At 39.3% G+C, this 18,716-nt stretch overlaps 1 protein-coding gene across 5 annotated transcripts in view; it reads left to right on the top strand.

Moving 5' to 3' along the window:
• SLC44A3 (solute carrier family 44 member 3) overlaps positions 1–17,653 on the top strand; it is a 97,647-nt gene extending 79,994 nt beyond the window's left edge. For all 5 annotated transcript variants that reach the window (XM_081865885.1, XM_081865886.1, XM_081865884.1 and 2 more), the window contains 6 exons: positions 6,180–6,336; positions 8,057–8,140; positions 12,843–12,980; positions 13,835–14,071; positions 15,849–15,944; positions 17,431–17,653. In XM_081865885.1, the coding sequence (XP_081722011.1) occupies positions 6,180–6,336; positions 8,057–8,140; positions 12,843–12,980; positions 13,835–14,071; positions 15,849–15,944; positions 17,431–17,442 (724 nt within the window). In that variant the 3' untranslated portion in view covers positions 17,443–17,653. The remainder of the gene's footprint in view (positions 1–6,179; positions 6,337–8,056; positions 8,141–12,842; positions 12,981–13,834; positions 14,072–15,848; positions 15,945–17,430) is intronic.
• The last annotated feature ends 1,063 nt before the right edge of the window (positions 17,654–18,716 follow it).

Below are 18,716 nucleotides of genomic sequence, written 5' to 3'. Positions count from 1 at the left end.
AAACCGCTAATAGTGCTAATCCGCTAAGCCGTCAATGGGCTTGCTTCGCAAGACGAAAAAACCGCTAGACGAAGAGACTCGCGGAACGGATTCCTTTCGTCTTGCGAGGCACCACTGTAGTATTTTATTTTAGGCAGGCTACTATCTCTCAGCCTTGGTGTGGAATAATGAAACTGAACTACTTTGCTGGCTTGTCGTAATGATTACTGAGATAATGTGTGTGAAACATGTTGAACTCTCTAAAGTGATACATAAATGCTTTGTAAGCGAACTGTGCACCACGGGTCTCTTAATCGCGTATCTATGAGAGTAACTGTGAAGGATAGGGCCATTGATGTACGTTCTAGAAGTACCAAGGCAGCTTTAGCCAGTGGATGAGATCTAACATAACATTCACACAAGGAGTCAGAAAGCTGATGTTGTGCAAGCAGAAGCGCACAAGCTTAACTGTCATGTTGCACAACCCTTATTATTATTATATATATTTCATAAGTGCAAGACACCTATTGGAATCAGCAGAATGAAGCTTCTACTAGCTGTTGTGTGAGCAGGCTGCCATAACTGGATACCCCATGCCTCCGGCACCAATAAAACTGCAATTCAAGCAGTATTTGTTCTGTTTATCTCAGAATGGACTGTCTAATAGCCGGAATTCAGTCATTCCAGAATAATTCATGTATTGGCAATCATTTGTAAGCTTATTTTCCACTTCTCTCTCCTTTTGTGAAGGTGTTAATCAACCTTCAAATTTTTTGCACTTCAAAGCTATAATTTGTGTCATTCTGTACAAATATTATCTTTAATGACCTCTTAACAAGAACTCTGTTACATTTTGACAAATAGTTTATTTAAACCCTTTTTTATTTTCATGAAATTAGCAACTCATCCTCTATTACATTCATAAACTTTCATTTTCTACATGCCATACATAATACTGTTCTTCTTGCAAAGTGATATGTTCTCAGCTGTCTGAATTAATTTAGATCCCATATGAGGGTAGCTTGTGCAAGCAATTTTTCATACTTGAAAAACCTGTCTGGCTTGTGCAAGCTTGTCTCTATGTGTGAGGCTGATTTGTTGGGTTATGCCCATTGTCAGTTTCACTTTACATATGATTCATTCTTTAAATTTTGAATGTTCCCAAATGTTAGTGGTGTAATTGCTGCTTTTTAAAATCCCCACTCATATAATGGAATGAGTGCTTATTTGAGGAATGTTGCTTTTGGGAAGAAAGAATGCTACTGGCATTGTCAGTTGTGAAGTAAGGTTGAGAATGGTAGGTGTTTTTAGAATATTCTTGGAGGTATTTGTATTCATAGTAGTTCTTCCAGCACATTTTTCTCCTTAGGAAAATCACTGTGTGCTGATTTCAGTAAGAATTTGTTTCAAAATATTGCATTTGTCTCTCTACAACATATGTACTGGTCTTACATCATACTGTTGATGACAGACTGGGTCACTAGGGGGCACAAGAGGCACATAGACTAAGCCAAGGCTCTGAATCCACCTCAGAGCCCATATGGGTCACCTCACAATATTTCTCAAACTTGGGTTTCTGGCTGTTGTTGGACTACAACTCCCATCATCCCTGAATACTGGTCCTCCTAGCTAGCGATGATAGGAGTTGTACTCCAACAGCAGCTGGGGATTCAAGTTTGAGAAACACTGCCTCAGGGGACATGCCAAGAGGACTCTCCCTCCCTAGCACCAAGGGAAGATTTTTATTGCAGATGAGACAGAGGAAGAGAGAAAAAATAAACAAAATTCTCCTACCCATGGTTTTTCCAAAAGGACAGTATGAGAATTATTATGACCCTTTTGAGGGTTTTAGAAGTTAAGGAAGAAAGAACACACTGTGGTATTTTGGGAGAGAAACTGAGGCAGTGAGAGGGAAGATTTTGTAGTCCATGTGCACCAGCAAACGGCACTTTCACTTATAAACCATGATTTAGCAAACTAGGTCATATAGAAATGGCTATAAAAAATAGTCATTTCTAACACTGTTATATTACTCCATTCATCCAATTTGACCTCACTTAATAGTATAGGTCAGGGTTGACTTAATTCATGCAAGCTAGAGATATTGATTTCACCAGTCCTTTCCCAAGGGTAACAAGCATGCCTTCTCTCCTCGCACTCTCCCCTTCTGATAAAGTGCACCACTGTGACCTTCAGAATGGCTTTGTTCCTTTGGCGCATCTCTCAAAGCAAGAGCCATCCGATGAGAGTTGGTGTTTGTCTGCTCTACACTGTTTTCTCTCTTATAATGCTAGATTATGTATGTTAGCATTGAAATTCATGTATTTGCAAGGAGAATGAGCCACCCTACAGTGTCGGTCCCTCTTCCTATGATTTGCTTTGCCAGCACATAGAGGTATTTAAACCAATGCAGCAGACTAATGCGTGTAGAAAGATGAAGCAAGAATACTATCACACGCTTTTGGGCAGTAGTACGGTATGTCACAAGAGCTTTGTTTATCACATTGCGTGCAGAGCCTTTCCCTTTAGCTAGTAAGCATTTACAGGAAATAGAGCAGCCTTTACCTCAGCAAACCTGCTTCCTCACTACACAAAGCAATCTATTAGGCACTTTGCAGTCTCTCCATAAGCGGAATTAAAAGTGGGGAGGGTGGAGAGTTGTTTCAGCTGGATTAGCTTCACAGGGGTCATCTGTTTGACCTGAAACTGTACTTTGCTTTCTTTTATTTTAGATAGAAGATGCATTCTTTAGAGCTGTTCATAATTTAGTAACAGATATACAGCTTCCTCTACCACCTACACTTTTATGATTTGTGAAAGCAGAATTCAGTATTTTGAAATCTGCCTTTAAAAAGAACTTCATATTGAGAGGTTGCATTTTAAGCTTCAGTTTATGATGAGTAAGGATGCAAATTCGGTACCTTTAAATGAGTGGCAGCGCAGCTGAGTGACTAATAAGTGGGTATGAGCTGAAATCCCAACTCAGGCCTAATTTCATTGGTTGACACTGGGGAAGTCTGTAAAAATGGTAATAATATTCTTGCTGTTAGTTCATGTTTATTTCGAATCAGAAATATATAGAAGGCAGCAAAGGATTGTTGGAGTGATAGTAGTGGGAAAGAGTTGCATTGCTTGCTTCTCTTTCCACTAAAAAAAATACAGTGCCTGAAAATTGCTGGACCATGTCTTAAGATTGTAAAGTTCTCTGATGCTATGGAATGAGATACCTCATACTTGTATTTCACAGAGGAAAGGGAGCTTCATTTTACAAGTTTTTAAATATATTTTTATTACTGTATGTAGACAAATCCACAGTCGATTTTGTGAGTGTAGATTATTTTATTTACCGTATTTCTTGCCCTATAGGATGCACTTTTTCCTCTCCACGAATGAAGGGGAAATGTGTGTGTGTCCTATGGGGCGAATGCAGGCTTTCGCTGAAGCCTGGAGAGCGAGAGGCGTCGGTGCGCACTGACCCCTCTCGCTCTCCAGGCTTCAGGAAGCTATCCACAAGCCTTGCGCACCCGGCGGGAGTTCCCGCGGGCTCGCAAGGCTTGCGGGCGGCAGCCTGCAGCCCGGAGCATGGGCGCCCTCCGGAGGACGCCCCGTGCTTCGCGCAGGTGTCCGCAAGCCTTGCGAGCCCGGCGGGAGTTGCCGCCAGGCTTGCAAGGCTTGCGGATAGCAGCCTGTTCTGGGGGCTGGGGGGGGGAATAATTTTTTTTTATTCATTCCCCCCCCCAATGAGGTGTGTCCTATGGGCCAGTGCGCCCTATAGGGCGAAAAATATGGTACTTTATAACAGCACAAGGGACAGGGCACATGCCACCATGAAACTATCTCAGCAAGCAGGAATTCAGCTCAGAAAATTCATGTTGTAAAAGTGTCTGCAACAGCATCAGGGGTATTTTCTTCTCTTAAGAGTCCTCTTAACAGCTGTGTGGTACTGCCCAGTTGAACTTAGCCCAATGCAGTAACCATGTACCTCCACTGCCCAGTACTAACTCAGCATTCTTATTAGATGACTTCAATTTTTTCTCTGCAGTTGAGTGACGTTGTTTGGGTTGATATACCAGTTGATGACATTTCCTGAGCCATATTAGCTTTACCAGCTGTCTCTTATCTTGCATCTTTTGCGTTTTTGGTTCGATTTTAGATAAAAGGAAAGTCTTTGTTCTGTTTTTTGACCTGCTTAGAGCCCATAAAGCCACGAAACATTATCAGAGCCTGTTCTCTTCAGTTTTCCTTGGCTGGAACCAGGCAGTTGAAGAATTTGTTATAGACTTATCCAAACACACTTCAAAATTTACCATTTGACTACATTAATGAACACACTTTAGGTAATCTTACAGTAAAAGGTAATCATATGAATACAATTCCTTCTTGTGCTTTCAGTAAGAAATTAATTATTAATAAATGCATAATACTTGCTTTTTTGCATGTCATATGCTTGGCTAATATATTTTTAATATATTCTGCAGTTATATTTTCTCTAGGTGTTTCACATGTAAGTATTTATGAAGAGACATTTGATTAAGCTAAATTCAAACCGAGATAAAGATCTGTTTCAGAAACATAAGAATGATGACTTTTAGAAAGTATGTCAATGTACTTACTTTACATAGAAATCCAGCACTTACCCCCAAACTGTTCCCCTGGCCTGAAGAGCTGAAATGAATGCATACCATTTTCCTGGTATTTCCTATTGAAAATAATGTGGTGCATGCATATATAAATATAGCCTTATAGCTGTAGTGTAGCTATTACTGTGGAAAGGCTGTAGGGATTGTATTACTATGATACCTACCTAGGCTGACGTGGCTATGTCTATTTAAATTCCTGCTTAGGTGAAGATTTAATAAAAATATATTTACAGAACTTCAGTTTCATACTTCACCCATTGGCTCTTGTTCTTTTGCGAACACTGCTCCTATTTTGTAAAGGTCATGGCAGAAAACACTTGAAAAAGTGAACATTTTAAAGTGTGATTCTCATTTCATTCATTCTTGAGGCTTGTTTTGGATTCATATTAATGCAAGCTTGAACTCAAATAATACTTGAGAAGTTCTGTTACAATTGTGTCCTGCGATTCCCATTAAGCTCACCTTCAAAACCCAGCTCACAGAAATCTATGGTTTGATCTCTTCCCCCCTCCCCATCCATTATAATGCTACAGTCAATCCTAAGCAGTAAAGTCCTCATTTCACCATTAGCAATACTGCATACCAGTTTTATAGTTTTTCAGAAAGGAGGCCTAATCTTATATTTAATAACTGAAGAGAAGAAGAATTAGAGTTTATAATGAAATGGCAAATAGAGATTAATCAGATTAGTGTGGGGGGAAAGAGATTAGCTAAAAACTGTATACTACAAATTTCATATCGGCTTTTCCCTGTTTAGAGCTCTATTAAAATCTTCTCCAGTTTTTAATTATTTGTTTACTTACAATAATTAGACTCCTAATAAAAAATGTTTCCAAGCGGGACACAGCATATTAAAAACAGGATAAAATTCACTAATCTTAAGGTCCTATAGAATAGAATCAAAAGCAGAAGCACTGTTTCCTGAATGTTTGCCTGAGTAAAAGCGTTTTTAATATGGCATAGGCAGTTGTAGCATATCAGGAGATAGTGTGTGCCATAACACTGGATGCCCTCTTATGTGTCCTTATCTATACATATGTGTGTTTCTGTTCTCACTGGGGGCCACACCACTCTTTTTGCTGGAAGCAGCAGATCTGTTTACTCAAAAGATGGGTTCTCCTGTGCCCATCAGATTAGGGAAAGTGGTGACCATGCAAATTTCCCCAGGGCTCTACTAAGCATGTGAAACTGCATTTTCATTCAGGGAATTTCCTAAATGCGTGTGAAGATTAATTTCCATAGAGTATTCCACATTGTATTATTCAGAGAATAGGATTGGATAGCACAGTTGTTTTGAGTGGTTTGTAGCCCCCAGCACTGTCACATACATAGTGGAGCTTCTGGAATGGCAGGGTTGAGAACATGTAAATTATAATGGCCTTAAATATATATGCATCCAACTTGATGGCACGTGGGCTCAATTCAGTTTTTCAAAGGTCAGTAGATACAGGACTTCCATCATAATTGGTTAACAAACTATGAGATGCCGATCCTAATAGCTATATTGTGTTTCGTTTTATTATCTGTGTAGTTTTACATGTTGTTGTTTTTTCGTTCTAGAAATAAAAGTAAACCACCAAGTCATCCAGTCCTGTCTTCCATATCAATTCTTTTTTGTTATCATTTGGGAACAGTTGTGAAAGGGTCCTTTTTGATCACAATAGTGAGAGTCCCAAGGATTATTCTATTGTCAATTTATAGCATCCTGGAAAAAAAGGTAGGCTTGTACTTTAGTTTTGTAATGCCATCATATAGTAGTTAATGCATCAAGGAGCAGAAAGTAATGATATCTGAGCATCATTTCCCGCTCTTGTATTTATTTTTTACTTATTTATTGAGCTTTATAGCTCAGTATCATCCCGATTCCAAATGTTCACATCAGGTTACAAAGTTCAAGACACAACATTTCCATTGTGCAGTCTTAAAAGTCTCCACCCCTTGATGGCTTACCTATAAACTAGGGGTGAGGAACCTCTGACTTGTGTGCCTAATTAGTTCCCCACCCCTGCCTTCATCTCTGGAAACCAACCTAAACAGATAGATTTTGACAAAAGAAGTATTTAGGGTTTCATGGATTAAAACTGGAACTTTGAATTATGACTGTGAAGATAGTATGGAGCTAGTGGAATTATAAACACTAAAGTAATTCATTTTCCTCACACACCCTCCTTAGGCACTAAGCTGCCACATTCTGAAGAAGCTAAAGCTTCTGAATAGTTTACAAGCACAAGACCATTTTGAATGTTGGGGACTGTTCAGGAAAAGGCTGATGGCACAAATCAAGAAAATGCAATGCTTATTACAGGAATTAATTTTAGGTTTAATTTCTAATTCCCAGCATTTTTATTTTTAAAATATCCTGAATCCTTTAAACATTTGATTTACATTAAAATAATAAAAAATATTTTTTTGTTCTGCTCATCTCTGTCACATAATGTAGTTATTAAAAGAGCTTTTCTAGCTTTTATTTTCCTCTTCTAAAGGAGAATAAATAGTATTGAATGACAGTGGCTTTTGTGATCTGTGCAGAATGTTGTAATAATGTAATACATAATTACATAATAATACATTGGAGATCACTGCATAATTGTAAGACTAAGTTTCCCAGAAAGTCTGTGTTATGGAAATTTGATCTACAAATGAAGGAGACAAGATGCTGCTAAAACGTCTGGATCATAACAATGTTTCAGTAAAAGTTCTAGTGATCTTTCCTATACAGAATGTCCTACTTTGCACTGAGACCCTGTTTTCGGGTATCAATCCCAAGAACATAACAGGCTATCTAATACGCTGCTGCTGCTGCTGCTGCTGCTAGTATAAACATTTATTTACTGCCTGTCTGAAGATCACATCCAAAATTATGTTTCTTATGGTCCACAAAGCTCCATGTACTGTACAACTGTCCTACAGGTTTTGCAGTTGCAACAGCTTTCTGTTGGAAGGCCCCTTCTCCCCCCCCCCTAAGAAATAAGACAATATGCAGCTGTCTGGGTGTCAAGCTGCGAACTACCGTATATTTGCTAAACACGCAGCATTAAGCCTTTCTGTTTCTCTATTTTCTAAGCAGATGGAAGCTTAACCAAAATTATTCACAGGCCTGATCTACATGTCTTGTTAAGGCACAGTTTGTCTTAAACCATAGTTTAATTGTGAATGTGCCTCCCCCTCATACATGGTGCCTGCATTGTCTCGAGGAAGCCATAATATGACTTGTCATGTTGTCCGAACCCAAACCATGGTATGTCTGTTTCAGACAAAACACAAGAAATACGCCAGGACTAAACCAAGAACATAACACAACAGAGGTGGTAACTGCATAGCTGATGCAGAAGTACTTCACACTGCTTTCTGACAGTGGGTGTCCTGGAAAAAGGAAAACTTAATTTGCAAATATGTTTCTGGCTTTGACAACTAATTAGTGCTGTTTCCCACTGCAGAAGAATACATGTGCAAGATGCATATTCAAATGCTGTTGTTGCTGTTTCTGGTGCCTAGAAAGAGGCCTAAGATGCTTAAACCAGGTATGTTATATCAGGTGAAGTTTTGTATAGATACTTGATTTTTTTACTGCAAAAAATCAGAATGAAAATGGAGGTTTTTAAGGAAAATACTTCAAAAGTTATTTAATTTTTACTTGCTCAGTTTAGCATTGGTTCAGAAATGCTAATTCTGTTGGTCACTATCACAGCTGTATACTGTGACTGGCATGTTTGTCACAAAAATAAGCATTATCTACTACTATGGTCTTTGAGGAATAAACAATTGTGTGCTTGGTTGATGCTACCACATGAGATTTTTGTGCATGCTTCACTATCCTTAGAGTCTGTTGGCTCTCAAAGCAGCTACAAGACAGATTAGTCCCAAGTTAGAGATATGACAATTAGTTTATACTTATCAGCAATCTCTATCTTCATATATCCTTCTTGTTTTTTTATTATGTTAAATCTTTGATGATATAAGTTATGAAAATGCATTTTTGAATGGGTGTTTATAGGATAACTGGGTGGTTTTGCTACTTAAAATTATGCTTGAAATTATTATATAGAATGTTTTCTTAATGTTTCCTTGACACAATTATTTTATGGAGTTACGTAACTTATCTATTTTGGGCTTTTTTTAAAAAAAAAGAAATGTGAAATATTGTATGATAAATAATCTGTAAATGCAAAATTGTAATTTCATGAATTCAGTCTGCTAGTCATACTAAATATTTAGTATCACCCTATTTTTGATGGTTTTAAGAAAGAACAATTAAGTCTAATCGGAAACTTCTGTAGGAAGATCTCTCTTATAGTCAGTCTCCTAGTTTTCCTCTAATTACCATTTTTTCATACCTTGCTGTTGTGGATTTTTATTATTTATTTATTTATTTATTTATTTATTTTGCAGTAGTGATAAATTGAGGTTGTTAGGAATTGTAGTCTGGAGGATCTGGAGGCAGCATGCTGGTGAAAGCTGCACGTGGATATGTGTCTCATTGAATAATTAATTAAGCAATTAAGCAATTTTTATTCTCTCTTGCCTTCAGCAAAACTGGTCTCATGGTAGCTACACACAACTCTGTGAGATAGGTTAGTTAGGCTGAGAGAGAGTGGCTAGCTAAATGCCACCCTTTGAGCTCTGGAGTTTTCAGCCTAGGTCTTCCTAATCCTCACTGTGCTATTGATTAAAGTTCAGTAAGATGGCACACAGATTATAAATGATGTACCATGCTGGAACTGTGGTGTGTTGTCCCTGGATATAGGTAGACTACTTACGACAGGGTAGGCAGACTACGAATAGGAATAAAAGAGTGTCTGAATGAGCTGAACTATTATGTACCTGGGTTGGGACAATTCTGTATGTGGCGTGGATTGAGACCAACCAGATTGTATGAGCAAACCAAAGAAGCTACCGTATTTTTCGCTCTGTAGGACGCACTTTTTCCCCTCCAAAAATTAAGGGGAAATGTGTGTGTGTCCTATGGAGCGAATACAGGCTCCTTGGCTTCAGCGATAGCAACGCGAAGCCTCCGACCCCTATCGCTCTCCAGCCTTCAGGGATAGCTGCCTGAAGCCTCCGGAGCGTAGCGGGACCTTGCGCTGTGCTCCAAAGGCTTTGGGTTCCTTTCGCTGAAGCCAGGAGAGCAAGACTTTCCTGCCTTCTGCAGAGAGGGAGAGCTGTGCAGCGCCCCTTCAGCGAAGTGGGAGGAGAAATGGAAGGGGCTCCGTTTCTCCTGCTGCTTTGCTGAAGGGGCGCTGAGCACAGAGGGGGAGATTTTTTTCTTCTTGTTCTCCCCCTCTAAAACAAGGTGCGTCCTATGGTCAGGTGCGTCCTATAGAGCGAAAAATACGGTAAATACAATCACGTCTGACCCAGCTTGTTTTTGGCTTATTTTAAAAGAAGATTTTGTTGCTATGGCTCTCCTCTTTTCACTGAGCTCATTTTTAATAGAGTCCTAGAATGGAAGACTGAATTCAGCTGTTACACAAAGTTGCAATTATTCTTCAGAAGCAGGAAACTTTAGGGCTTGGACCTGTGCCACAGGGCTTTTCTCATGAAGCTAACAGGTCAGTTTTTCCAAGACCCTTGACATTCATTCTGTGTTGTGAAGTACAGAGGGATGTTTTTCCCCCCTAAGTACTTTTTTTTTTTTGTCTACTGTGCTATTTCAAAATATGTAAACAATCCCATTCCTTATTTATCTGTGAGAAATATAGTCTTTGGTTCCCAGGCACTGGGACACAGGGGCTGAATTTCTTCTAAAAGGGAGTTGTAGGATAGTAACTTATTTATTTATCACCTTCCACACAGATCTCAAGGTGCTGTGCAAAATGCAATAAAAACAGCTGAATAACACACACACACACACACACCAGTAACACCCCAACACGGGAAATAACGGCAGATATATCAGAGACCTATTCATCCAGCTAGGAAAGCTTCTTAGAACAAAACTGTCTTCAGTTGTTTCCAGAAAGTTCAGATAGTAGGCGTCTGTCATGTCTCGACAGGAGTGCTGCTCTGCAGAACAAGGCCCTGCTCTGAGTCTCGATGGAGTGGGTTTCTGGTATCTTTAGAACTTGAAGGAAAAGCTATACAGTGGTGCCTCGCAAGACGAAATTAATTCGTTCCGCAAGTTTTTTCTTCTTGCGAGTTTTTCGTCTTGCGAAGCACGGTTTCCCATAGGAATGCATTGAAAATCAATCAATGCGTTCCTATGGAAACCGCCTTCAGACCAGGTCCGGGGACAGTCTGTCCCCCGACCTCTTCTGAAGGCTGGGGGGGGGGGACAAGGGCTTTTCTTCCCACCGCCAGCCTTCAGAAGGCTGTTCTGAAGGCTGGCGGTGGGAAGAAAAGCCCATCTCCCCACCTCCCGCCCCGCAAGCTCCGGGGACAGGAGGGCTTTGCTGCTGACCGCCAGCATTTTAAAAGCCCCCGGGACAGCGGAGGTCTTCTGAAGGCCCGCCAGCCTTCCTGGACCTCTTCTGAAGGCTGGAGGGGGGCGAAAGGCTTTGCTCCCCACCGCCAGCATTTAAAAGAGGTCCCCGGAGATTTCCCTATGGGCTTTCTTCTTGCGAAGCAAGCCCATAGGGAAATTCGTCTTGCGGAACAACTCAAAAACGGAAAACTCTTTCGTCTTGCGAGTTTTTCGTTTTGCGAGGCGTTCGTCTTGCGAGGCACCACTGTATTGTAGACCACAGTGACTTACTGGGTATATAAAGGATTAAGTAGTCTCTCAAATGCTTTGGGTGTAAGTGTAACTGAATTGTCTGTGTTCCAGACTTGCTAGTTTGTACTGCCGTTGCAATTTTGGTTATCTTGGTCTATGGACTTGCGGTGAACATATGAACTAGCAAAGGATTTAAGTCTTTAACAAAACATGTTAAAATTGTCAAAACGACAAAGAATCTTGTTAGTTTGTTTCGACTACGGCAGACCAACACGGCTACCTACCTGTAAAGAATCTTGTGTTATGTTAAGGACTAACAAATTGTTTTATTTGCTATGCTTGTTGGTTGCTTGTTACACAGAGGTGTCCAAGAGACTTAAAACATGTTTAAAAACATTATAATATTGACACATTCGTACTAAAATGCATGCAATTTATAGAAAACCTACAACAACATCCCTCCATATCAGCTGCAGGAAGCTGTGGCAGCACAGTAAAAGCAAATACATCATCATAATAGTCCATCAACAGCCTGGTGGGGGAGGAGTGAGTTATGTTTTTACCAGGCACCGTAAAGGTGTCAGTGAAGGTACCAGGCAGATCTCAATAGGGAGAATGTTCCGCAGATGGGGGCTGCAACTGTAAAGGCATAAGTTTTCATGGATTTCATTTCACCTGATATAAGCCCACAGAAACATATTTCAAAATAAATGGTTGATCTTTAAAGTGCCACAAGGATCTTAGGTTTTTTTTGCTGCAACCAATGAACTCTGTCACCCCTTTAGAAATTGCTAAAGTAGTCAGCTACCAATAGAATTCATGTTTGCAAGTTACGTTTCGTTTGATTTTTCTTCCACCTCCACTGCTATATTAAGTGCAATGATGTACATTCATTAAATCAAAGCCCAAAACTTTCCTAATTATGAAAAGAAAATTCAAATTTGGGGCATAAATCTTAGTCTGAGCGACACTTTTTAGCAGATGCTGAGGAATTTTTCAGTTTCAGAAAAGCAAACTAACTGTAATGTATTCAAATCCCAAATAAATATGGAAAACTATAAATTCTTTTGGCAGAATCACTTTGCTTTCTGCTAATCTCTGTTAAGAATGCCAATATGAGATGGCTTTTTAAAAAATAGTTCAAGAATGATGTAATTCTTTTTTTCTCCAAACAAAATACGACTGCTTTCAGACGGCTGAAAAGAATAATTGTACACAGTTTCACACATTCCTCTTTCATTTATATACCCACTTTGTACTTCAGTAACTAAATCCTTGAGGAATGCTGGGCATTGATCTTCAGAGATTTAAAGAAAACTGTTTAATTTGTGGTAAGAGGTTTAGCTGTATTTTTTTAACTTTGTTAACCATTTCAGTTAAGAAGAAGTTCTATGGTTTTTGAAAATTAGGTTCAAAGATTATGCAAGATATTTTTCATAGAATTATGGAATACTTTTGTCAAATCTGATTTTGAAGTAACTTTGGCTGGTTTAAGATTTCTACCTTCTATTTTTCTTTTTCCTTCCTTCCTTTTTTAAAAAAAACTAAACCAATTTACATTCTAATTACAGAATGCATACACGGCAACAGCCATAAATGGGACATACTTTTGGACCTCGGCAGAAGATGCTGCTGTTATTTTATCAAAAAGTTCAGCTAATGCCACAGCAATCAGCTGCTTCAGTGACTTTGTTATATTTCTAGGAAAGGTAAAACCTTATTATCACTGTGCCATTGATTATTAACTGAAAATACTGTCTTGTCAATATTTTTTGTAACAATGGAATTCAAAAATCTCAAAGCTCAGTTCTCCTCTCATGGCAATTAATATTGCTCCTTACTTGAAATCTCCCCTAATCAGTACAGTGATATAATATATAGAAATAAATTAGGATTCATGAGTGATCTTTATAGAGAAATAACAAAGTTTGACATTTTTAAGTAAACAGGGAAATCCTGTTTGAGTTGGGTTGGGCATTCTGCAATATTGTGACTTGAGTTTGACTTGCAGTGCCTTTCCTTTGCGCCCTCCCTGACTTCCTATTTTGTGTGAGTCAGAAGGGCAAGCACTAGGAGAAAACTAATACCCCACCTGAAGACATCTTAAGAATACCTTACAGATAAGACCAGTGGTCCCTTTGTGCACACTGTAGTTTCTCCAGTCCTGTTGTAGTAGCAAGCTGGCGAATTGTTGTGATGTTATAACTCAGAGGGAATCAGGCTGCACAGAGAGGAAGGAGATAATCGCACAAGCATGAGGCTTGTTCATGTAATGCCAAACCATAATTTGCCATTACATCTGAAGCAAGCATTGGAAAATGGTGCTGCTTTCCTCAAGCAGTTAATAGTCTTAATTTAAGATAATATACAGATAAGAATTAAAAAGAACAAAGCAAACAATTTTGCAAGAAGAGGGAAGGTTTGAAATAAGACATTCCCTGTAATCTTTTGAATGCAATAATCTCTAAATGCTAAATACACTTAAATGTTTTGGTCATCTTTGGTGAGTGAAGTCTGCAATAGCTTCTTCTGAAATATAGTCTCAACATTTATTTTCATACAGGTGTTTGTGATATGTTTCACAGTTTTTGGAGGTTTGATGGCATTTAACTACAACCGTGAATTACATGTTTGGGTAGTTCCACTGCTGCTGGTTGCTTTTTTGGCTTATCTCATCGCCCACAACTTCTTATCAGTATTTCAGACAATAGTGGATGCCCTGTTGCTTTGCTTTGCTGTTGACAGAGAAACAAATGATGGATCTGCAGAGAAACCTTACTTCATGGACCAAGAATTAATGGTAAGCAGTTAGACAAAACTTTAGCTTGGGCAAGTAAGCAGGCACTTCTGTAGGTCTGTTCACACCGGGATAATCTTTGCCATGTCTTTGGCCACAGAGGTGGAGATGAGCCTGGTCTCAGTCACCTTCCTGGGGTTGGGGAGAGCTTCACTTAGAGGAGATGGAATTGAAGTTGCATCAGTGGTTCTGCCTCTGCCTTAAGGCTATGCAATAACAGTGAGGTGGGACTCTCTTCAGGCAACCCATTAGGTCCCTCCCCAGCATCCAGATCAGCTCCTTCTAGACAGGGTTCAACTCCACATTCTCACTCCAGTCCTTTGGAGTGAGAGCAGCCCTCCCAAGAAGTCTCTACAGGGCTTATGACAGAATCAGATTGGTTTTACATCCAGATAAGTGTGTGTAGGATTACTGTCTTAATATGATGTGCAGTACAATCTGGTGCACGTTTACTCAGATAATCCCTATTATACTCAGTAGGCTTTACTCCCAGGTGTTTGTAGGATTAAAGCCTTAAACAATTCATTCTATTGTTGACCGCATCCTGTGATGTATGTATGATTCTTTTAGGGTGGTCTTTGGCTAAGGGGTTGGGCAGTTTCAAAAGTCTTTAAAGGTTCCTGCATACTTGGTTCTTGGTCTCTCTTACCTCCGTGCAAGGGAAGGAGAGAACTCTGTTGCAACAAAAAAATAAAGATCTGTCTTGCTTTCACTTCATCCTACCTCCGCCCATTCATCTATGACCGATCATGGACCTGGGGGACTCAGTCCCTTGGGGAGTTGGGCAGCAACAAGTCACCCTCCCCCTTTTTCTACAACACATCTTAAGGTATAAAAGCTAACAACATAATCAGGAAACCAGTCCCACTTATTTTCAGTGGGTCCTCCTGCTAATATCCTTAGCATTTCATCCTTAAGTACCAATTCTATATGTTTATACTGATAAAATCACATTCATTTTAATAGGAGTTCCTGATAATTGTGCTTAGGAGTATAGTTTTAATCATATATTTTAAATATATACCAACATTTCTTGGTGTGAGAGTATGCAAGTGTTTGAGTAATAAGTTGGTCCAGTAGAACATGAAATGCAAGGCCAACAGAACAGCGCTGATATTTTCCTCAACTGTTCTTCTATCAAGAGGTCTAGAAAAGGACAACCAAATTGATCAGGGAGGTGGAGAAGCTCCTTGATCGTAACATTTGGGGCTTTCTAGTGTAGAAAAAAGGTGAGTTAAGAGGAGATGCAATCGAGGTGTATAAATTTATGAAGAAAGTGAATGAAAAAACATCTTTCCTCCCTCATAACATTAAAACTCAGAAATATCCAATGAAGTTGAATATTGGAAAATTTAGGATGGGAAAAAAGTACTACTACACACACTGCATATTTAAACCATGGAATTCACTTTGAGAATGTGAAAGGCCACCTGGGTGGCTTTAAAAGATTAGACAAATGCATGGACAGTAAAGCTATATTCTGCCTCCACTGTTGGAGATAGCATGCCTCTGAATGCCAGCTGCTGGGAATCACTAGTGGGGAAAGTGCTATTGTGCTGAAGTCCTACTTTCAGACTTCCCATAGGCATCTGGTTGGCCACTGTGACAACAGGATGCTATAATAGTTGGGCCGTTAGCCTCATCCAGCAGGTGATTCTTATGTTCTTAAGGGCAGATATTTTCCTTTTGCAAATATCTGTATTACCGCAGAAAACATCAGCTTTGGCTAAAAAGAATCAGAAGTAGGTTGTCAATCAACTGGTTGTTTTGTTCTTTGTAGAACTTTTTTGATCAGAGCAGCAAGTTTGCCGAGAACACACACGGAAATAAAAATATCCTTCATAACAAGGAATATGGCACAGAACTTCAGCCTATGGTAAGAAACAAGTAAATGCCATGATATATGGACATCAAATAACAAGGTGTATTTTCTTTGCAGTACAAATGTATTTTATACTTTGTGTTTCCAGTACAGTACTCCCCTCTCTAGGAGGGGAGGAGGATACTTTTGGAAGAATTATTCCTAATTTCAGAGTGGGATATTTTGCTCGTGTAAGCAGAACACTTACACTTGGGACGCGGGTGGCGCTGTGGGTTAAACCTCAGAGCCTAGGACTTGCTGATCAGAAGGTCAGCAGTTCGAATCCCTGCGACGTGGGTGAGCTCCCGTTGCTCGGTCCCTGCTCCTGCCAACCTAGCAGTTTGAAAGCATGTCAAAGTGCAAGTAGATAAATAGGAACCGCTCTGGCGGGAAGGTAAACAGCGTTTCCGTGCGCTGCTCTGGTTCACCAGAAGCAGCTTAGTCATGCTGGCCACATGACCCGGAAGCTGTCTGCGGACAAACGCCGACTCCCTCGGCCCATAGAGTGATATGAGCGCCACAACCCCAGAGTCGGTCACAACTGGACCTAATGGTCAGGGGTACCTTTACCTTTACTAAGCAGAACACGCTTTAGCATCATCTTTCTCTTTGAAAGCCAAGCATAGTGGGTACATGAGCATAGCGCTACGTTCTGATATGTAATCTTCCCAGACCATATTAGGTATATACTGGAGGATTAGGCTGCCATGATCTGTTTCTTCAATGTCGCTACATTCTTCCATTGAATAATGTAATTTTCCTTAAACTGTATTCTACATATTTACCATAAAAAAGGAGGGATACTGTCTGCTTGTGTGTTAATGAGATCAAGTTTTAAAATCAGCAACAAAAACAGCACTAACCAATTGTCGTTTTCCCTGTGCCCCCTCTTTTACATGGGCATCTTTAAGGTAGTGCACAGGTAAAGTATATAATATGTAGTTTCTCCTAAAAATAGTAGCAGCATCTTTAAAATGTTTCTGACATAATTTCACTCTAGTGTCCACTTAAAAAAATAGAATTTTTGAAACAAACTAGTGTATCTGTAGCATAATTGACTTGAGTTTTTTTAAAAATGGGTTTTTTTCTGTGCATGGTTTTTACAGTAGCAGCCATCTTTTTTCTGCCAAAATAGTTTTTGCCAGGAAAGAAAAACTGCACGTAGTGCTCATGTTGTAAGCCCTGACAGAGCTTAGGCTCTTGCATATTTTTTCTTTTCAGAACTTTCTGGTGCGTGGAAATAAGCCAGTCAGGCAGTCTGGAAGTGTGGTTTTAAGTTTATTGTGTTTATGAATGGCTGTACTTGGCTTTCTCATTGTATGTGGGTCTTTGCATATTTTTGCCAAAACAAAAGACACACGTATGCCAGCAGAATAATCTGAAGTATTATTTCTACGCCAATCTTTCTCTTTTTATCTCTTCATATGCTTTGTGTTGCTTTACAGACTTTGTCTTACCATTATGACTAATCCAATGCATTTTTCATTTTTCCTAACTATAGGCCAGAACTTGAGATGGTTCTAAAAGTACACAGCAAAAACAGCAAAATTCAGATAAAAGTGAAGGTTACCAATATTTTGAGATAAATTATCTCCTAAATCAGTTTGTACCTCTTGCACTGGAAGAGATGATCAACTCACTCTAACTCTGTGAAAAACTAAAAAAATCAATATGTATGGTTTTATTGAAATAGTATTTAAAGATGTTTTATACTAATTATCAAATCTGCTGTAAGTTTTTTGCACTTCGACATGATAAAACTGTCTTTTTGGTATAAAGCCCCTTAAGAAAGCACAATGAAATTGATTCAGCAACTTTTATATAAAAGTAACTCACAATTTACGTGCATTTAATTTGTGTGCATTCAGTTTTATGCACTTGGCAAAAAAAACTGTAGAAAAAAATAAAATGGGGTTGGTGTCTGAGGAAAAGACTTTGGCAATCCCACCTGCCATTGAACCCAATGTGTTTTTATTACACTTGATTTTGGCTTTGCATCCTATCCCTGGAATGTAGGCACAGCGTAAGTTGGGAGTGACCTGTATACAATGCAGCCTGGATAACATCTAAACTGTGAATAATCATGTCATAGATTAAGAAGCAGTGCTAGTTAGAGGGTCCCCTATGGTAAGGAGTACGTTGTGGAATCATGTTATCTAGGAAATTTTGGTAATGTTCATATGATTAGGTTCCTTCCATTGCAGTCCTTTATGGAGAACATTGTGCATGTCCTAAATTAACAAAACCATTGATGTCCTGAAGAACAATTGTATCCTGCAAAGGAGAATCAGTGATCAGTCAAGAAGGCAAGTCTTTAACAACAAAGACCAAGAGGTTGGGAATATGTGCTGTATGCATTCCTTTTATTTTGGCATCCTTCAAGGGACAAAGCCTCATTAAATTAGACATATTTATAGGCGCTATCTGGGTAAGTAATTGTACTATTTCTATACTGTACTACTTCTATACTGTTCCTTTTTACATACAAGAGTATTTTATGATAAACTTTATATTCCATTACATCAAATGATGATCCCCAACTACTAGTAGTCTGTTTGCTAAAAGAGTAGTCATTTTCTTTGTGTGCAGAGGGCAAGATGCAGCCTGACCCTCTCTACTGGTTTGCATATTAAGTTATGTGGCACACAACTCAGACAAGCCCTTATTTCCCAAAGAACATCTGCATAACAGGCCTTTTCCCCTTTCTGAGCAAAACCACCTCTTTAAAGTCTCAAAAGCATACTGCTGGCTGCAAGTAAATTTTGCCTTGAATCTCTCTGGATTCTA

Source organism: Podarcis erhardii, assembly GCF_964252035.2.
Source record: "Podarcis erhardii genome assembly, chromosome: 6".
Taxonomy (NCBI): domain Eukaryota; kingdom Metazoa; phylum Chordata; class Lepidosauria; order Squamata; family Lacertidae; genus Podarcis; species Podarcis erhardii.
Note: the sequence above shows the minus strand (reverse complement) of the source record. Positions and strands in the feature narration are given on the sequence as shown.